The 23,486-nt window shown below is 38.7% G+C and overlaps 1 protein-coding gene and 1 long non-coding RNA gene across 2 annotated transcripts; both read right to left on the bottom strand.

Annotated features, from left to right (window-relative positions):
• Positions 1-18,884: 18,884 nt before the first annotated feature.
• On the bottom strand, positions 18,885-20,156 carry LOC124123151 (putative ankyrin repeat protein RF_0381). Its single transcript, XM_046486420.2, has one exon. The coding sequence runs from the start codon at positions 20,154-20,156 to the stop codon at positions 18,885-18,887; it is 1,272 nt and encodes a 423-aa protein (XP_046342376.2).
• A 422-nt stretch (positions 20,157-20,578) lies between these two features.
• LOC124126224 lies at positions 20,579-22,224 on the bottom strand. Its single transcript, XR_007219535.1, has 3 exons — positions 21,991-22,224; positions 20,939-20,952; positions 20,579-20,614 (listed from the first exon to the last, which is right to left on the bottom strand). It is a non-coding gene; the product is annotated as an uncharacterized LOC124126224 (long non-coding RNA).
• Between the last annotated feature and the right edge of the window lie 1,262 nt (positions 22,225-23,486).

The raw sequence follows: 23,486 nt of genomic DNA, 5'->3' as shown, positions 1-23,486 counted from the left end.
ATACGCTCAATGCCTCCATATGGCTTGGTGTTACGAGTGTAGTATCCAGTATTGATGTGAGCTTGGTGCACACTCTTAAAGCCTCAAAGTAGCTTGATATGGCGAGTGTAGTATCCAGTATTGAAGTGAACTGGTTATATACACTAAATGCGTCTATGTAGATGGATATTGCGAGTGTAGTATCCAGTATTGATGTGAACTGGTTATATACGCTCAATGCCTCCATATGGCTTGGTGTTACGAGTGTAGTATCCAGTATTGATGTGAGCTTGGTACACACTCTCAAAGCCTCAAAGTAGCTTGATATGGCGAGTGTAGTATCCAGTATTGAAGTGAACTGGTTATATACGCTCAAAGCCTCCATGTAGGTGAATATTGCGAGTGTAGTATCCAGTATTGATGTGAACTGGTTATGTACCCTCAATGCCTCCAAGTAGCTGGATATTGCGAGTGTAGCCTCGAGTATTGATGTTAGCTTGTTACATCCGCTCTATGCCTCTAAATAGCTGGAGATGGCGTGTGTAGTAATCAGTATTGATGTGAACTGATGATATCTTCAATGTAGTTTGAGATTGCGAGTGTAGTATCCCGTATTGATGCAACCTCTCAATGCCTCGAGGAAGCTTGATCTTGCGAGTGTAGTATCCAGTATTGATCTGAGCTTGCTACATACTCTCGATGCATCAAAACAGCTTGAGATGGCGAGCGTTGTATCCAATCTTGATGTGAACTGGTTATATATGCTCAATGCCTCAATGTAGGTGGATATTGCGAGTATAGTATCCAGTATTGATGTGAACTGGTTGTATATTCTCAATGCCTCCATGTAGCTTGATATTGCGAGTGTAGTATCCGGTATTGAAGGGAACTGGTTATATACTCTCAATGCCTGCATATTGCGCGTGTAGTATTCAATGTTGGTGAAAACACGTTACATACTCTCAATGGCTCCATGTCTCTGGATCTGGCGAGTGTAGTATCCAGTATTGATGCGAGCTGGTTGCATACTCTAAATGCCTCTGTTTAGGTGGATATGACGAGTGTAGTATTCAATGTTGGTGAAAACATGTTACATACTGTCATGCATCTATGTAGCTGGATATGGCGAGTGTAGTATCCAGAATTGATGTGAGCTTGTTACATTCTATCAGTGATTTTATGTAGGTGGGTATGACGAGTGAAGTATACAGTATTGATGTGAGCTTGTTACATACTCTCAATGCCTCTTCGTAGGTGGATATGGTAGGTGTGTTATTTAATGTTGGTGACAGCAGGTTACATACTCTCAATGCACGTACTGTACATGCTTTCAGTCGTTATTTCTGTTCCACGCCAAAACGACCACATTATCATTTACCTGTTTTGCGGTCCAGGATAGATTGCTAGTGTAATCTATGCAACTGGTCAAGTAATTGGAACAATATCCAACATAAGGCATGTTACTCTGTGAACTGTCAGATGTATCAGATTTGCCAAGAAAAAAGACTCAACTTGCATATTTAAAGATTTAGTAATTTGAGATTCAAACACTCATATAGTCTTAATTCTATGACTTATTAATCATATCATGTATATATTTGTCTGACCAATTATCATACGCCCTATTAATGTATGAATCAACAACATGTGAGGGAAGCATAGCCTTGTTTCAAGTTCCTTTTGCTGATCGTGACTGTGCCCTCGTATTGCGGACGTAAAGTCAAATGTGTATGAGACAGATTTCATCCTGTAAACAGTTTCAGCTAATTAATATATGCCGAACGAAGCTGCAGTGATTACCTTCCTACAATCTGAATCCACTCCATATTGACAAAAATAATGTATAGCATGGTGTAACGTAGAGTTAGATATCCATGGATAGTTATTTGACACACACACACACACACACACACACACACACACACACACACACACACACACACACACACACACACACACACACACACACACACACACACACACACACACACACACACACATACATGCACGTCGCTATATAAGTGCAATAATCCTGGACGCGACGTTAAACCCCACTTCACCACAGCTCCATGTTGGTTTAGTATTCAGTTTCCCCTTCATCTAAAGCGGAATTACAGGGCTAAACACTCGATTGGAAGGAGGATACACATTCAACACTAAAATGTAAAATAAAGTATCCTGATATTCTGATCACGTGGCAACTCACTGAATGGGTACATTGTCATTTATTTCATGATACTTTCAATGCATTCTGACATGAACAAAATCTGTCTTTTTAGTTAAAGCAGAAGAAAATATCCCACCGCAATGATTTTCAATATTCATTTTCGTTTCCTGAAATAACAGCATACACTTGACATTCGAAAATACATTTGCATAGATATTTACACTTTAAATTTAAATAAAAATGTGTCCTTAAAGTAATCCGAAGAGGGGTCAGGGTACAGATTTGCAGCAGTGATTTAGGATTATTTCACTTCATTATCTCGGTGAATATAGTGCAGACATTTTGACCTAAATGTAAATTAGGTTTATGCTTGTGCTAAAATATGACAGCACTGTTATCAGCAGAATGCCATTCGCTTGCATCGCCAAGGTTATCGAGGATACAGTTCACGCTGCAGCTGTGAGAGCATATCGCCTGTGATAGACAAGACAAGCTTACTGTTAAGGGTGTTAACATGTTACCTTTACGGCGTGATTCGAAATGAATTTGTAGGGACTTGGAGAACGCGTAGTTTACTCGCCCTACAATCATGCCAAATACAATTTGCCCATTGCATACATACTCTGTCAGAATTCAGGGATAAATTAGATGAGGTGTATTTACCTCGTTTACCAACGTTTAAAATCCTACAGTACAGTATTGAGGTCAAAATTAATATTTTACATAAAGTACATCATTACATATTTTGCAAAAACGCAAGTAACAACTTGACAGATATTCGCATTTGTATATTATTTTCCAGTGTCATACATGTTGGTTCTATATTCATTCTTCACTTTCCAAGAAATGATGATAACTGATTCCTACTTTCGCTTACCGGCAAATGTTATCTGAAAGGAGATTTAGTTTTTATTACAAATTAATATTGGTTCGGGAAAATAATTTGAATTGAAGTGTGATACTTTCGAATAACAATAACTTAGTTCAAAGGGGGTCAGAATACAAGTTCAAACAGTGATATATATATGACATGTACCTATTGTTTGGTTACTTTGACCTTAATGCCAAAAGTGTTGAACTATGACACCACTGTGATCAATGTAATATCAGATGTAGAATCAATGTAATAGTATGTGTAATGGCCCTGCAAGGTTTAACAGTGGGGAGTTCCGAAACAGTTCGGATCCAGAGAGGGTAGAAGTAAAGGGTAATCTCTCTTTTTCCTGTTTGACATTTGAACTGTTACACATATAAATAATGCTGAACCAAAGGACAAAAAAACTTTCATGTGCGAAACATCACAGGAAAGGTACATCAGTGTGGTACCGGAAAATACAAAGATGTTACAAACTGCTGTTTCCATTTATCCCTTGTTGAAGTGACCACCCCTTTGAGATATAATTTTAATGATGACATACTAGTCAGGTACAGATGACAAATGTTAACCACGGATGATTCTCTCCTTTAGTAGTTTGATTACGTCAGCTCAGTGTTTCCACCCTGTGTTTGTTTGTGACAGGTGCAGTTTTGTTCCGCTGCCATGATAGTTGCTTACATCAAGTATTTACGTACCAGACTTGTCTGGTGAATTTAGTGACATAAATTCCATACTGCCTTTGAAAACACAACCATTTATACGTCAAAGAAGCGACAGGGCACACAAAGGATGCTGTGTTGACAGAAGTCACAGGTGTTATATCTGTGGTGTACATGAAAGAACCTATATATACATATGACTTATGAAGTGAGTTGCCGTAGTCATTTGCATTCATAACATTTGTTTGAGTATCTTTGATACCTACATTCATAAATGTATCAAAATATCAAAACTGCAGTTTGACCTTTATAACTGTGCTTAGCTGTGACAGCACTGTGGACAGAAGAACTAGAATAAATGTAATGGCCTTGTCACATTTAACAGCGACACAGTCCCAGAGCAGTTGGAATCAGGGGAGCGGTAGTAACTGTTTGATTGTCAATCTAAAAGTTGGTGAGTAAGTAGGAAAACGTACCACTTTGTGGATAACAACTTCTGGTTTATTGCATATAGCGGCGTTCCGATGTAGATTCTTTCCCCGTTATCAAACTGGAGTAAGGTAGTAAGAATAATCCCTCGTTCCCGTTCATAATATTTGAATTGTTATACATCAGGACATGGGACTAGGTGTTATTTAGGGTCGTTACGCATTGGCCACATATATCGGTCTCTTTCAAAGCTGTGACGAATAATCTTTCTCGAGAGAAACATCATAGGCGAGGTGCATTTGTTTGTCCACTCAGTTCAGTACCGGAGAATACAAATCTGTTTCAAACTGCTGGTTATTTATTGACGTGACAAGCCCTTTCAGAGCTAATGTGGTTTTAATGATGACATACAGTTCGTGTAAAAGTTATGACAGATGTAAACACGTATGGTTCTCTGCTTAGTACTTTGATCACGTCCGCTCAATGTTTACACGCTGATCTTTGTTCTGACAGGTGCGGTTGTGAAGCTGTCTAGTTGATGTTTACAACATAACAAGAGATGTGTACAAGATGTAGTCAAGCATTATAGCTGTTTACATCGAGTATGTATGCAACATAGAAATCATTCTTGTCTACTGAACCACACTGCACTTGAAAACACGTGTATTTGTCATTACTAGCGATTGGGCACACAGAGGATCCTTTTATTAACACAAGCCACAGTCGTTATACTAGTGTGCGTGCACACACACCTAACAACACATATCGTATAATTTCCTTCAAATGAAGTAAACTATAAATACATATGACGTGTCAAGTGAGTTGCGTTAGTTATTTACGCTCATACAAGGCAAAATATATTTGTGAAATAAGTGTCAAAATATCAAAAGACTGATGTTTCTCATCCATTGTACAATGTCTGCGGGTTGAATTAAGAAAACAGACCACGAATTCTGATTAAAACATTAAATGCGTATAAAGGTTTGTTAGTGGAGAGAGGTACAGGCATATTTGACATATAGCGTCAATGTATGACATCAGTAGAAATAAAAGCGACATGTGTTGAATATTAATCATGAATATGACTCATCATCCTTGACTTAACAGTTTAATATTTATACTGCATAATGAATGTCTTGATTAATATTTTAATGCGTATTGGTCAGTCGCTCACCCCTCATATAGGGGCAACTAGTCGATCTATGGCAAACTTAACAATCAAGATAATTTGATAACTAAGAAATAGTTATATGTTAAGGGTGAAAAGATAAATGTTTCCGTCTTTATTATGCTCAGTTAAATGTGAAATGGTTCTGTTATGTTTAGGTTCAATTTGGTTCTGACCAATAAGTCATTTCAGCTTTTGACTTTGAATGTCCGTCGTCGATTAAACTCAGCAGATAACTGAAAGGCACGAAAAAATCGCATGTTTCCTTGTACATGAATAACAGTAACTACACGTCCGTGAAGAGATGACCCGTTTAATAGCAATACAAGTTTATTAAACAATGTTTAATTACATCACGTGCAAGGTTTTTCTCTGCAATTGTGCTCTGCACCGTCTACTTTACTCCCGCTTGACACGACTTTTTGCGACATAACAGACAAACTACGCATGCTTCTTAAAAAATAATTATTGACACATACACTCTTTAAAACAAGAAACGCACAGGTAAATTTTTAGTAAATTTATTCTACCTTATAAAATCGATATATTTGATTTAATATCATGGATACAAATATGCAATTTTGGAGCTCAATAGTCCCATGTTGGCGCTGTAAACTGTAAGGCCACAAGGTAGCGCTGAATTCCGGGAAGCAATCACTGGTCTGAATCTTTTCGGCACTGACTAGATAAGTGTACGAATTCTGTCCTGCGGAATTCTGCGCCATTCTGTTTGTAATAAAAACCCAACAACACAAAAAAAAAAAAAGCAAAAAAAAAAAAAAAAGCAAAAACAAACAAAACAAACAAAACAACAACAACAAAACAACACACACACACACACCATGATACTACCGCCACCGAAATTGTCAAACCCACGTACACAATGTTGGGCAAAACGCTCATTTCGACGACGATAAATACGTTGTCTTCATTCTCGATGGTGAAGAAGAAATCGTGATTCATCTCTAAACCACAATTGTCTCCAGTTTCTCAAATTCGAAGGCTGTAAGGTATGGCACAAATCATGCGTCGCTGTCGATGTATCCGATGCAAATCAGGGACGATAATTGATCTTCTGGGTCGGATTCCATTCTTGGGAAGATGGTTCCTGACAGTCCGGTCCGATATCCTCCTCAAACTAGGGATGCGTCCTGCAGTCTCCGTAGTTGTGGCATTGCGATGACGTAGGTGGAGCAGTCGAATGTAGCGATCCTGTGCAGGGATGGTAACTCTCGGTCGGCCGGATCTCGGACGGTCTGCAGTGGAATTGAACTGTGTGTATTGAGCTGTGAATAGAACATGTCTCCATCTTGCTTGAGGCCATGTGACTCTGACGACATCACTGTAGACGTTCACGGAGGTGATACGGCGTCAGGATGTTACGCCGCACGGGTCTCCTGGCTAGAGAATACCGGCTGCTTGAATAGTCTGATCCGATATTCGACGCAGTTCCGGTACTTGTGAGGCTGTTGGCGTCGCCATTATGAAACGGTCCTGCAGGTGTCGTACCCTGATGTAGCGATCCTGGCCAGGCGTTATGACGCGAATTCGTCCTAGCCTTGGCCTGCCACGAACGTTGCCCGTGGTGTTGTAACATCTCCACAAGTTAGAGATGGTCAATCTGGTCACATCCATCACCTGTGCCACATGCTGTTGTGTTTAATCCGCTTGCAGTCGGCCCATGGCGTTGTTGCGTTGAACTTCTCATGGACGTGGCATTTTAACGGTTCTTTTTTTAAATTTTCTTATGTGTGTGTCATCAGTCTTTGTCCTTGCCTTTTAAACCTTGCTGACAGAGGAATTGTCACGACAGTACAGAAAATTGCGGAAATGCTGCACGTTTATGGCATTGCAGCTGCGTCTGGGAGCATTGCTCCGTCGCAACGTCACAATATTATGTTCTGCATGTTTACTCGAAAATTTAATGAAAGATTACTTAAGAAACAAAATTCATTTTCTACCATACCATAACGCTCGGGTCCAGTGTCTTGTATAGTTTCTTTTTTTGAAGGGTATAATATACTCACTGGAATTATTACGGTTCAGAGCATCACCAATAAACAAAACATGTCGAATTTCATGTCCAATTACGCATTTGAGCTGCGTGTTGTAAATGAGAGTAATGCCCCTTGGGCCAACGTGACAGTCGTTAGAATTGACCTCCTCACGTCACCAGATGCAAGTCATTTTTCGTGAATCATTCGTACTCCGACACTGAACGGATTGTGTAGCTGAACGTTAATTACAACCAATTTCATAACAGATACACTATCTGCTGGCTCTTATGAAATCACCAAAAGAATATGACGTGACTCGTTGAGGTGACCGTCTCGCGGGCTTCCCCCTCGACTTTACGACACTAAACCGAGTTTGGAGGTAGATTGTCCGTGGAATGCTAATGTTTCTAACTTGAGAATGTCTGTGTATATAACACATTTAGAATCGGTATCTTATCATTTCTTTATTCGATCTAGGAGAAAGCTGCACACTTTACTTTCAGGTTACATCTTGAAAGATTAGTCAGTGATCATCATTTCTAAGACTGTTATGTTCATACGCCACTCCTAAAACAAAAAAGCGTCATTTTTCAACGTTGAATGTAGATAAATATGCAAAGTTTAAGTGAGTAATCATTTATTACTACACTCCTCCCTTAAGGATGCCTATCATTGTAATAAAAACGGCATCTAACTGGGACTCGTTTAGTTATCTATATTTCATCCACACTTAATTCCTATCGATATGTGATATTTTTGATCATTTACTTTCGACAAAACACAAGGTCCTGCTTGGTTAAGTTTCGGGAACTAATTGCTTTATCATACATATTTCAAACTTTGCATAAACGAAACAGTCCTGCTTATCAAATCAATATCACCATATATGGTTGACTTTTTATATTCATTTTCTTTTCCCGGAAATACGGACACATGTCAGACATTTGAAACTATACATTTACATTTTCTTTGAGATAAAATCTTTTATTATAATTCTTTTTGTCAGGTTACAATTGGGTATTTGAAATTTCTTTCATTGAATTAATCACGGTTCGGGTCAGGGACAAGTTTACAGCTGTGACACGTGGCTTGTGCACTTAGGCATCTCTTGAGTAAGTGAGTCGGGTTTAACGTAAGTTACAGTATTTCAGTAATACTTAATGTGGGAGGCAAGCCCGAAGTAATGCATTTTTTCGAACCCATAATCACAGGTTTCAGGTGTGCCCAAGAGACGCAACTCTGCACAGCGAATCGCGGTGCCTTTCACGACAAGGCCACCCGCGCCCCGTTTAGTATCTTTTGAACAATGTGTAGACACTTTGACTTTAAAGTATACTGACATTTGACACAACTGCGATCAATGTATCTCTAATCGGTGTACTTGTCACGATATGGCTGAAATGTTGCCGATGTGACGTTAAACGTTAACTCACTCACTCAATGCGATGGCATAAAATAACATAATGCATAGTGCACTGTGCACTTGTCCGTCCATATCGGCTATCTGGCAAGGGATATCACCTTTTATGGTTGTTACCATCTAAACTGAGAGACGCATGGTCCGGGGTTGATTCGAGGTGAACTGCTGTTACATGTTACCCGCCATAAAAGGACATACATGACTAATGCAAATCACCTTCTGCATATGTCCTTTCGAGGAAGTCACAATCACTATCTTTGCTTATAACAATTTAATGATGATTTAGTGGTCATGCACAAGTGTGACGGACGTATTCACAAGCCTCAACGTTATTGGTTAATACAGTGTTCACACGTGGAGTGGTCGTGTGATCCGTGCAGTTGTATAGAGAATGTTCTCTACAGAAAGTAGTTGTGTACGCTACACACTGTTATGTGTTTACACATATCAACAGCACGACATTACTCAAATGAAATATGTCCTATCAACGCCTTCGTTTTGAAATTGTTTCAATTCAGAAATAGTGACTATTTGTATGTATTGAATTGACAGTGATAATGAAAACTCCCGTATATTTCATGTGTATGAGAAGTGTTTACCCTTATTACAAATGCAGTCATTCAGTGTTAACCTAAAGGTGGGAATACCCAGACGCTACGAGGGCATGAGAAGCACATGTGTGGAGATCGACAGGCTGGAGTTGAACATGTTCCTCGATAACTCTGAATGGTGTGATTTGCCAAACACTGGCACGCAATACACGTCTCACTCGTGTAGCGATTTCGTTTAGTTATTCTACTTCAAACATCAATCTTAGTTAGAACGATTCTGACAACCACATGAAGGGCGTTAATACACAGTTTTCAAAATAATTATGCTGAAATCGAAGTTCTACTATAAACACCTACTAAAATCGCAATCTACTATTTTTTTGCCTCAGCCGTCAAATGATAGCAAGTTGCGTTTGTGTAAAAAGCATGGACGCACTTTACAGAAATAGAAAATAGGTTTCAAATATAGACTATTGAATATCACTGTCTCTCAGTATGAATATTAACTTTTGACTTGCATATTTTACCTGTATTCTCAACTTAATAACAGATGTTGACGAGCCAGTAGTCTAGCATCCGGGAAACAGACTTACACAACGTCGGAAGAATAATGACGTTAGATGCATATTTTAACTCAGATTTTCAAATATGTAGTCAATTATAGTACATTTCATATTCAAATTCATTTTCTTTTTCCTGAAGTAACTACTCATTTTCAACATTACATTCGAGAATATATTTTCATTTGATTTAATTTGAATGAATTATCTAGTTTCAGATTACATGTTAATACATTCTTCATTAAATTAATCTGCAGGGGGTTCGGATGTGAATTTTGCAGAAGCGACTGGTATGCTCAGATAATATGTTGAGTTTTGACCCCATTTACAACATGCCCCTTAAGCTTGTGCCCGGTCCACAAGACTTGAATCAATGCCGCGATTGGATGTGGACACTTTAATGTGTACAAACCTGCAGATAGTGATGAAGACTGACATATTCACGTTTAACACAGAGGACATAATGCAGTGTACCATTGTCATCTCACAGCGCCAGTGGTAGCAAGGGAGATCCCCCTATTATGTCTCAACGGCTAGACGGCTGGGCATGGCCAAACTGCTGGGAACATCTTTTGTGTTTGTGCACATCACGTAGTTACTCGTCCTACCAGGACAAACATGACTGATACAAACAGCTCTCTGCATAATCCTTTGAGGAAGTCTGAATTCATGACATTGCTGATAGGAATTTAATGATGATTTACTGGCCAAGTATTGACGCACTGGCCTTTGGTGACTGCATATCTTACGTTTGTCTATAACCCTTTCACCACAGTCTTTAACGGTTGATGACTCAGTTGTTTAGGTATTAGAAACGGTTCATACACAACAGACACATCGCACGTCACAGCTAAAATATTATGTTCCTTGTTTAAACCAATATGTTATGGTCCAATTCAGAATTTGGGACACTTGCTTGACATTGATCTACCTGGTGGAAGAAGAAAGTTCTTATGTACAAATATCTCATTGTTATGGATGTGTTTCTTCTTCGTCTTAATGAAGACACAATGAAGCCAAGTATGAAGCTACAGCAAAAGGTGAAAATACAATGCCATAAAATCGTGACAAACACCTGGCTGTGGCCAGATCAATGTATGATGTACATTACAGTGTGTATATCAGACTATAAAGAATTTTCTTTGCACGTGATATTAATTCTATGCTTTTGGAACACAAGTAATATCTGCAAGTTACCTTCGAGATGTTGTGATAGTTGCGAACATAAAGGTTTATGCAGTGGAATTCCATGCGTGTCCATTTGCCTCTACTGACATCGTTTCTGTAGTTTCTCTTACGAAGCATTGGTATGTAATAAAGTGAGTAAACCCTCTCCATATCCGATAGCAAGCAGAATCCATTGTACGATTCCGAGTATATCATGAACACGTGTTTATGAATCAAATAGTAATGATACCATGTGTTCGCGAAATGGTGAGAGTATCCTGTCATACCGCTGACACTCGTCACAAACACATGCAAAGTACAGTCAATTGTTCACCAATATGGTAACATATGCTGCAAGTCAAAATAGGAAATTACATCAGACATCATTCTTGTCACTGATTGGTCAAATTTAGAACTGTCTTTTACTGAGGCCTTGAATGCTGAAACCCTTCGTATGACGCCCTTCCAAAATCGTGGAGCTGCTGGAATATTGCTCGACATAAAGGAGAAGTTGACTGTTGGAAAGCTGAAGTTATCCCCCTTGTCATACAGTCTTGTGAAGGGTGTATGCATTATCATATTCTAGAAGGTAACTATCGGACAGAACAATAAAGAGCGAAGCGTGGTTTATTACACGATAAAACAGTGTCCGTAATGACGTAATGTCTGGGTATTTATTTGAACATGCCCTCGAACTTGATGACGTCGTAAATTGGATGAGTTTGTGTTTTAGAAGATGCCCCCATCCTGGTGTATTCTCCGTACAAAGTTTAATGGAACGATAAACAACGACGTGTATTTCTAAATGAATGTGTAGTCACTGTCTATAAAGCTAAACTTGTGAACGCAATAGTACTACGATGCCGTGAGAAACGCACGCACGCACGCACGCACGCACGCACGCACGCACGCACGCACGCACGCACGCACTCACTCACTCACTCACTCACTCACTCACTCACTCTCACACACACACACACACACACACACACACACACACACACACACACACACACACACACACACTCACTCACTCACACGCACACACAGGAGTGTACATGTTAGGCTGTCAAAATGGTTAATACATACCCCTAGTAAAAAATTGGAATGCCATCGCTGCTCCTTAAACTAACGAACTTGCATATAATTTATGTTGTTTCAGAAAATTTAATGGTAACGCCCCAGTTGTTTATGTCCTGTTATTTAACCCAGCCAGGGTTATTCACTCATAAGATTGTTGAGTTAATTAACTTAGGTGTTTAATTGTCACAGCCGACTTAATTGGCTGTCTACGCATCTGGTCCGTATCTTTTCAAAGCGTTGTTTTAGCTACTCTCATTTATTAATGTAGTATAGTAGCTTAGCTTAGTCGCTTGTAGTATTTGCTCTGATTAATAATTAATCAGTGATATTTGTCAGCGAAGACTGATCTTTAATTGGTACCTGTTAGTACAATTAGCTGTTGTTAATAATCCTCTGAACTTATTACCGCGTTTTTATTAATACTTTATTAATTCATAGATCACATCCCGTTACACACATATATGGATCACATCCCGTTACACACATATATAGATCACATCCCGTTACACACATACATAGACCACATCACGTTATACACATATATAGATCACATCACGTTATACACATATATAGATCACATAACGTTACACACATATATAGATCACATCCCGTTACACACATACATAGACCACATCACGTTATACACATATATAGATCACATCACGTTACACACATATATAGATCACATCACGTTACACACATATATATATATATATATATATCAAATCACGTTATACACATACATAGATCACATCACGTTACACACATACATAGATCACATCACGTTACACACATATATAGATCACATCCCATTACACACATATATAGACCACATCACGTTATACACATATATAGTTCACATCCCGTTACACACATATATAGATCACATCACGTTACACACATATATAGATCACATCCCGTTACACACATATATAGGTCACATCACGTTACACACATATATAGATCACATCCCGTTACACACATACATAGATCACATCACGTTGCAGACATACATAGATCACATCCCGTTACACACATACATAGACCACATCACGTTATACACATATATAGATCACATCCCGTTACACACATATATAGATCACATCCCGTTACACACATATATAGATCACATCACGTTACACACGTACATAGATCTCATCACGTTACACACATACAGAGATCACATCACGTTACACACATACATAGATGACATCATGTTACACACATACAGGGGATCACATCATGTTACACACATACATAGATCACATCACTTTACACACATACATAGATCCTCTCGTAACACCAATGCATGAATCATCACTGTTCATCACTGTAAATACGTGCAAATATCACAATGCTACACACATGACTGAATTATCACGTTTCATCGCATTACGCAAGTGCATACATTATGCAGGTTACACACCTTCTACCAGCTATGGAGATATATAGATCTACACTCGCCGCTCGCAGTACATTAACAACACACAACCGGGTTCGGTTACAGTCAGCTCAGTCATTGCAACACTGTCGCAGTGTGGGAGGTATAATAGTGCGCGTTTGTGATACAACAACACTTACAGCACTTTTTCAATTCACATGCCCGGTTCTGTTTCCGCAATTATCTTTTGCGTAGTCATATCAACACTGTCACAGTGTGGAAAGTATTTTTGGCTCACCATGGACGTTGCAAGGGAGACTATTCCTTCACACACACACACACACACACACACACACACACACACACACACACACACACACACACACACACACACACACACACACACACACACACACACACACACACACACACACACACACACACACACACACACACACACACACACACACACACACACACACCTTGTATACTAGTTTCTTAGTTACAGATACTTATTGAAACTGCTAGTATTTCTGCGAATAACTATCAATTTAAGTAATTGCTATACTGTTCGTTCCAGACTTCATGGAAATCATATGAATTTGCTTTGTATATCGATAGCTAGTTTGTAAGTCTTTTATAACAATATCTGGACGTTTTGTGTTTTATTGTAACAAACTCACATTACACAGCAAAATAGTCCTATATGTTTATGTGTCATGTCTAGTTCAAAAGTTTTGCCGATTATATTTTTTCCGGAAATCATATGTGGTCCCAAATGGACACCATGGGACAATCTGTTCGCCTTGGGAAACATCATATTAATATTGATTACATATATCAAGCGGCTACTTCTATTGAATACAACAACACCGTGCTTCTGTAAGGATGTTTGCTATTGGGCTCTAAAGGCAATGTAGTTATCATTCGTGTTTGAAGTAGTTCTGATCTTCATACGCCAATATGAAATCCTTCTTGAGGGGCACGAGTCGTAATTTGGTATTTCCCCGAAAGTTACAAGTTGATTAAGAATGTTGTCTACATCGAATGTTGCTTACATCAAGCATTAGTTTGCTATTAAGGGATAATTCATTTTTATATATTGTTCCTTTCAGTGACAAGAACTTAGACTTACCGTTAATCCCCGAATAAAGGCATTTATTTCTATTTTGGAGAGGCGTTTGTTTTAAGAAATTATTCAACGTTGTTCCTCTACATGTCTGGAGAACAGATCCAAAGGTTTTGACAAGATAAACTTGATTCCTTAATTTCCTTAATCCCTTTCACAGCTTTATAAACGATCTTTTGACAATACGTCCTTGAAAATATATCTTTAACATGATCACGATATTATGTTTATGGGAATACAGCACAGTACAAATATTCTATAATCCCCCTATTTTGGTGCGCTGTTGACCCGACGTTTACCACACCAAGCAAGTGCTGAGCTAGTGCCTTTCACTGTTCAGACATTATTTGCTATTTTAACATGTCTGGCGATGCTCTGGTAGCATGTTCAAATGAGGATGGTATTTCGTTCGGGTCCAAACTCATAAATCTTACAACATATACGGCTTGTGCCTGTCGATTAGTAAATCACATACATCTCAGTCTATGTATTGCATGACTTCTCGAGATGACAACTGGACGGTAATGACAATGAAGGAACCAGTCATATAGTAACGTTCAATCAACGTTTTGATCTATCTCCATCCTTTTCAAATTACCAGTAAATACTTTAAAATGTTGCCAGTAATTTATTTTTTTCACATTTGTGAACCGGGGTACAAAGATCAATTCCAATCTCCTGTCTGTATTCTTCTATTATAAACAGTGGCTGAGGTCAGGAAACACCAACCGTTTATGTGCATCAATAATTATTTTTTTTCTGCAAGGTTGTGACCTCACCATTTCTCAGAAACCAAAGCAGACACATACATGGAGATCGAAGGCCATTTAATCTAATGAAGAGTACTTTGCGCATGTCTTTTTCAACGAAGTATTTTGTTTGAAGCTTATATGACCCTATAGCCGAGTAGTTATCTCTTTCCTAATTACCCCAAAATGTCCTTAGTTACTAGGATGAGAAAGAACTTTGCTAACTGTGCAAGATCATCATCGATAGTGTTATTTTATGTTTATATTTGCTTTCATATAATTCACTGAATCATGTACACAGAATATATACATGTACATACAAACATTTACAATTGTACTGGCATTCCAGGAGAAGGTGTATATTTGCCATCATTTACTTGCGTTTTGTTTCCCTGTTTGTAAACGTGAATCAGGGGCACCACACCTAATCGCACAACAACCAGTCCAGCTTGGCTTCGGCCTGACCTAACGCTCGTCATCACCATTCTAACCACGCATGTCTTAGGTAAACAATAACCAAAGCAGTGAGGGGTCCTTTACCCTCCTTATTTGACTGCTTGTGAGAATTTGATATCTCACCTCAAAGTTGGTTATTACATATTTTTCTGCTGATTATTGGAGACAGAGTAAATGAGTTGGTTTGAACAACATACGTATATTTGAAGTACCTACAGCAGTCAAGTTTGAAAAAGTGTGTTTTTCACGTCCCACTCAGCAATATAACACTTACATGACGGCGGTCTGTACATATTCGAGTTCGGATAATATCATCCAGTGATTGATACTATGAGCGACGGTTAACAACGGTTTACATTGACACGCCATCAACCATCCATTCCATTGCCTCGGATGACATGCTTTGGTTGCTAAGTACCAATTCTAACCCAGATACCCTGTCGATATACCACAAGCATATTGGCAAACTGACAATGGATACTATCAGAATAATTATGTGGTATTGAAAATGTCCATACCGATCATCATTCTACCTCGGTATACATTGTTTTAAGTTATATTGTTCCTCACACGTGAAATGTGCGTAATTTCCAACGCTCATGAACGCGAAAATGAATGAGGGCGTCTACATACAACATGGGGTGATGATTGCGACAGCGTTTAAGGACGAATAGGTTTAATATAGAGACTAAATATTCCTGAAATTGGAAAAGCTGGGGCTATTTTGTCTCACGATCAACGATCCCGAACCTCTTTGGTGAGAAAAGGGAGGATTTCGAAAAGTTTTACATTTCTGTGTAAAAATGAACAGAGACTCTGGGCTCCTCTTTGTTATATTTTATAAGAATAATTTGACAAGTGTATTTGTCTGTAAAATATGTTAATGTCAGAGATTAGATATTAGTCCAGGTAGGTTTAACACAGGGTTTTGTCACAAAATATGATTAATGACCACTGTTCATGTGTGAGCACATACGTTCGTATTAAGGCCAATTATTTTCAAGTGCAGGTGAACACGTTTGAAGTCAAAACGTATAACCCACGGCGCATATCTGTTTTTGTCATAGCAATATGACTGTTGTACAACCCAACAGTGGCTTCTTCTTGAGTGGACGCAGTGGCCAGTATTTAGTGTCCATTGACTTAGTACAGTGGGAAGACTAGAAAGACAGTCGAGCGACCATCAGAAACCAAGATAGCCTGGTCACCACCAATAGTATGCACAGTAAAAGCAAAGATTGCTTTTTCCGTAATAACCAGACTATTCCGGGGTAAATACATTGATTGCATGCGTACTTGTATTATTTATATATATTATACTTTTATTCAATTTGTATATTATAAATTCTATATGTGTCTATCTTCTTAGATACTTCTTGTACAAGTGGTATGTGGGAATGCATATTATTGCGTGGGTAGCAAAACAAAGATGACACCTTTTGTTCTTGGTAATAATCACGTCTGACTGGGTTTGGGAGTATGGTAAGTGTGAAGTCCCGTTTTCAGTGCAGTTGGCCCACAGTTATTAAACATAAATGGTAATGTGGTAGTTCGCCTGCACGCATTTAGAACCCATCTGTGACGTCATTCTAGTGTTTGAACGCTCCATTATATTTCAGGAATGTGCAGTTGTTTGTCAGGCATACATTCTGTTGAAGCAACATTTCAATTGATTTACACTTGGACTAAACAAAACTGATTTTGTTAATATCTTGACGATTGAATGATTTAAAAATTTGGTTTCAGGTTTGAACCCGCATCGTTTGATATAAGACGTTCTGATTATCCCATGACGGTATGGTGTGAAATGGACTATTAAAAAGAAAATATTTGCGTAATCCTTAAAAACTAAAACAATACTTTGGCAATAATGGTGTATTACAGCAGGTTACCTTCAACAATGTACGTATTTAAAGCAATTTTTAGAAACACGTTCGACGAGAAAAAAATCAGTTAAACATTGTTCTCCTATAATCCCCGTCATCATGTTGGATATCATTCGATGCTAGAAGTGTGCGATGGTTTAGAGGTAGGGCTTTCGCCCAGAGAGCGGAAGGTCTTGGTTTGATCCCCGGCCGCGTCATACCAAAAAAATAGAAGATGGTACTATTTCTAACCTGCCTGGCGCCCAGCGTTGAGGGGCTAAAAGAAGGACTGATCGGTTTGGAGTAAGTATGCTGTGTCTGAGTGGAGTATTCATGTTGAACTTCAGCATGATATCTCAGTGGGGTAGCACAATAAAATCGGCACGCACGAACGCAAGCACGCAAAGTATCAACGCTAATAACAACAGGATCTCCAAATTACAGCACAAATTACACTCAAATAACATATTCGAACAAAAGATTTATTATCTTCACGAGACTGTCCCATGGATTACTATTTACAACAAGTGGAGTGAAAAACAATGTAGACGTATATTCAAACGATGCAAATCATAAATATAAATTTTCAAGCTTAATAGTGAGATAAGCAAGAGAAGTTATGCTCTCGGGGCTTGGCATGATCAGCCGATTGATAGGACCCGGCCCATGCAGACATGCATGTTTCAAAAGCTCCATAAACATCCGTACAAAGAGAGATATGTAAATAATATATTTATTGTACCACCAAAGGGCTTTCTCTATATTCTCAGAAATATTTGAGATAAATGAAAGTAATACAATGTGGATTCTCAAAATATCGAAGGATTGGCTCGACCTTTTGCCTACTCAGAAAATAACTGAATACAATTTTAGCAAAGATTTGTACACAACTATCCCCATGACAAAAATAATGTAACACTTCACTCCTTGAGGCTTTTGGTACAACACGTGGAGATTCAGAGGGATAAAAACACTCTCCACATTACTGTGTGACAAGATATGTCAACTCACATTTCACATTTTTTAAAGTACAACATAACATGATCTTTCTTTAAAAAATTCACAGAGGGTCATAGGCATGGTCAGTCGTCAATGTACATGTACATGTTTAGGAAGTAATCCCTATATATCAGGTATGTACCTTCTTTTGTACTTTAGTTTACTTATGTGACGTCACATTAAACCAATCCTTCCAGAAATCTTAGAACAATCTTTGCATATGTTTGTTGATATTATACACATTTGTTTCAGTTGGTAGGCTGCGGTCCAAGAAGTTCACATATTGAACTATGACCCTGTTCTGTGGCGATATTAGTAGCTTTTGATCCATCATGGTTCATGGCATTAATGTCAACAACATTGTGTGACAGGATGTGCTGCACTATGCTTTCACTTCCTCCTAAACATCCCAAATGAAGGATGTTGTTACCACTGGCATCAATGCTTGACAGATTAGCCCCTTCACTCACAAGTAAGCTGAACACTTCTTTATGTCCACTCACTGCTGCCATCATTACTGGTGTCCTACTGGATTGTCCCTTGCTGTCGATGTCAACAATGTGTTTGGAGAGGATATACTTTGCTATCACCTTACACCCCCAGAGACATGCTAGATGAAGAATGTTGTTACCATTGTCATCTACGTGTGACAGATCAGCTTCTCTGCGCACAAGAAAATCAAACACGAGCATGTGTCTAACATCAAGTGAGATCATCACTGGAGTCATGCCATGTTTCCCTTTACAATTGATGTCTACAATGTTCTTTTTCAGGATATACTGCACTACCTCCAGGTGTCCCCCAATGCACGCATTATGAAGTATGTTGTTACCATCATTGTCTGTTAGTGATGCATCAGCTCCTTTGCTCAAAAGTAAGTCAATAACGTCACTCTGGTGCCACCATGTTGCCCACATCAAAGCTGTTCCCCCATTCTGTCCCCTACTGTTGATGTCCACACTATCTTTGGCAAGTAGATCTGTCACCATTTTTACATTCCCGCTAGAACAGGTCAAATGAAGAATGTTGTTTTCATTATCATCGACATGTGACAGTTCAGCTCCTTTGTGCACAAGTAAATTAAACATGTGTCGGTGATCAATCTCTACTGAGATCATCACTGGAGTCATGCCATGTTTCCCTTTACTGTTAATGTCTATAATAGTCCTTTTCAGGATATACTGCACTACGTCCAGGTGTCCCCCAATGCACGCATAATGAAGTATGTTGTTATTGTCATCATCTACGAGTGATGCATCACATTGACTATTCAACAGAGTCTTTAAAACATGTTTGTGTCCCATACGCGCTGCAGCCATCATTGGCGTCCTCCCACAATGGCCTCTACTGTTTATCCCAACAGTCTCCTTCACCAGAATTGACTTCACTAACTTCAAGTCTCCTCCAAGACAGGCTACGTGGAGGATATTGTTACCAGAGTCGTCAATCATCTCCTCGTCACATCCCTTGCTCACAAGAAAATCAAACACGCCTCTTTGTCCATACCTTGCCGCAGCCATCAGTGGTGTCCAGCCATACAGACCACTCGTGTTGATGTTTGTGAGACGCTTAGACAAGACATGTCTAACTTCATCAACGTTTCCACGTTTGCAGGCGATATGTAGATCAGTGTCATCTCTTTCTAGTTGACTACTGTGAGATTTAACTGTAACAGTAGAGGCGTCACATATTTTGTAAATCTTAAATAGCATTGAATGGCACTTTTAGCAGAAAACAAAATAACGGAACAACACACAAACATTATTAATTACATATGAATAAAAGCAGAACCATATACAATCTTCGTGTTTCATAATATTGGATCAGGATAATCTTTCTTAAATATGCTGTTATATATATTCCGAATGGAAATTGAACACTAACGGCAGTTAAGTATTTACACTGTAACAAAAACTCTTATCTTAAAACACGTTTGACTCACTTGCTAATAAATCTTGCCCTTCTGGGTCTGGTACTTCTGATAAATAGAAGGAAATGTCTATTAGATTATACTCCAACACACTCCTTTGACTTGTGCAACTTCTAGAGCAGAAGTTCAAAAGAGAATGCCAACAATTTCTGGAAGTCAACTGTTTTCCCAAAATATCTGTTTACACTTGCTCCAGTCTTTAGCCTAAATTAATAGCTTATGATTGACTGTTATGTTGGATGTAAAACATACGCTCTATTAAAGAAACGTGGAAAACTAAACATGAAATGATAGTTGTGAAAAAACAAGACCCCCACTCTCTTCTATGTATATCTACTGAACCACCGTTTCAGCCTCCAGTACAATACTTACCCCTCTTTCTGCATCTGTAAAGACGGAAGTTATAGTTCAATTGTGCATGTATTTTCTACAGGATATTGGCGCCTTGATTGATCCTCATCAAATGGGTAACCTTTGAACTAAACATATCAATTCATCTGATCTAGCCATATAAGAGTCATCAAATATTTTTTACCAAAACGATACTACAGTAGCTTCATGGATTGGTCGTTTCCCTATATAACATGCCTAATGCTCGGCTCATACCGCATAACCGGTACCTGATGGGCAACATCATACTTCGTTAAAAGCATATATTTTGCACCACTTCAATAAGAGTCCTATTGTACAAATAGAAATAGGTTTTATTGAATCTGTTGAGGCTGGAATTTTACTAACAACCTCAGCAATTAGCTGGCCATACAACTACAGTAATCTCGCTGTGAATCAATTTAGGTGTTCGTTGTTCAATACCTTCAATATTTCCTTCAATACACACATATATATATATATAAATGGTGTCTTGATTAACTCTCTTTTCGTGAAAAACATATTGCCCAATGCTTAAGATACTCTCAAAACTAAGTTCTGCTTGATTGAAACTACGGGTGTAAGAATGTGATTCAAGCGTTATACTGACAGGCGAAATCACAACATTTTGGCTAAAACATGCTCGAGCATACAATATTATGGCCAAAGTATGGCTTTATATTTCTTTGGTCACAAGCCTTCCTTCATATGCCTTAGATACACTCTTATTATTCTCATTTGAATACTTCCTTCATGATAAATCATAAATAATGACAAACCACTATTCTGGATACTTGTACGTATCCTTAACTCCCTTCTGGACATTCAAACGGGGAAGTTGTATTTCCTAACTTCTTGCACCAACAATTACAGGATGCGCGTAACAATATAACCTTGCCATAATCCACTCACTCTAGGCAGGTCATAACAAACTTGTCACACATTGTTTGTTAGATGTCTGTTTGTTTTGTTTCGTTTCATGTGGCACGGATCGAAGTAGGAATATCAATTTTAATTTGTCACTTCTGAAACATATGATTGATGGCAGAACCTACCTCTTCAAGATAATCACTGTGCAGATAGAGGCCACAAGGACAAGTACTGTGACGACAACAACAGGAATGATGACTCGGGTATCAACACTCTCTACACTTGATCTGGTTGTTAGAGCCACTCTCGTGGTTTCGGTTGTTTGACTTCCATTGGTTTTACCTGGCATGGATAATGATAAACACATTAATGATTGAACATATACATTGTATATCGTGGCGTGTCAGCGTAATGTGGGAGGAAAGCCCGAAGTGATGCAGGTCTCAGACGTTTACCACTTCGGTGAAACCCACGAGCACGGGTATGGTGACAAACATAGAAACATAATCGGGGCGAACCGGAATTCGAACCCACAATCATAGGTTTCTGGCGTGCCCAAGGGAAAGCACCTTTGCACAGCGAATCGCGGCGCCTTAGACGACTAGGCCACCCGTGCCCCCTAAATGCGATAGATTTTTACATATTTGGTAGAACATCAGTAAATTATCCTACACATATCTGTATCTGTTTATCACCATTGTACAAGTTACGGAAGGTGAGGTGTACTCTTTGGGAGCAGTGTGTCACATTCCAGACAAACACACGTCTGTGTGTCATGGTAGAATGTAACTTATCCACACATCTTACCAAAATTTAATAAATGATACTCAGAACATTTTTTTCACGTTATACTTGTTTAACAATTTATGATTACCTTTTAGGCCAGGAATTGTTTCTGTAAAATATAGATAAAGAGATAATGAAACACAACTGTTAATATCAAGTATTTGAGCAAAGATATGTATCGACGACAAACACTCTATGCAAGATGGTTTATGTACTTAAAACGTAACACCAAACCACCACCCATATTCTGTACGTGCATCATGTAGTAGCACACATACGTGCGCACTGTGTCCTTTCTCATTTTTGCACTTCCAACTATTATTTCTGTCAATCTTATTGATTCTGCTTATCACACAGTATAGGTTACCTTGTTTTCATTCATTGTGGCTGAGCTAGCGATGCGGCGAACACGTCTGAATGTTTGACAAATCGTGGCGGCATTACATGCTACTGATCCAAAATGTCAACTTTATATATCCCATCTTACCCATTGTTGTCATTCAAGATGTCATAACATCTGCTTTCATACTGCACTCCCGGCTGTTACTAATATGTCGTACAATATGTTGAAAATATAAGATATTTCCGAGTATGCCCTATCTTTCGTATTGTATATTACAACATTACAGGATATATACGATATAACAGGAAGGTGGTGAAAATGAAATATATATCTTAGATTTCGTAAATGGTATTTGGTAACTTTTAGCTCATCGTCTAATAACTATCATATTACCTTGTTTAATCTCACAAAAGTCCCCAATGTTATTTCCACTACACCCCACACTGCAGTGCCCGTTGTGCTGATTACAGATGTGTAGTTCGCAATTCCTGCTACAGGGCTGATTACACAGATCTCCATAGAAACCATCCTTGCATCCTTCAAAGCATTTTC

Source organism: Haliotis rufescens, unplaced genomic scaffold, assembly GCF_023055435.1.
Source record: "Haliotis rufescens isolate VD_foot unplaced genomic scaffold, xgHalRufe1.0.p SCAF_9, whole genome shotgun sequence".
Lineage (NCBI taxonomy): Eukaryota > Metazoa > Mollusca > Gastropoda > Lepetellida > Haliotidae > Haliotis > Haliotis rufescens.
The sequence above is the reverse complement of the archived record's forward strand: the minus strand, read 5'-3'. Positions and strand labels throughout refer to the sequence as shown.

What these genes read in the sequence shown, in the direction of transcription:
- LOC124123151 (XM_046486420.2), bottom strand. Translation starts at nt 20,156, where the DNA reads ATGGCTGCGGCAAGGTATGGACAAAGAGGCGTGTTTGATTTTCTTGTG.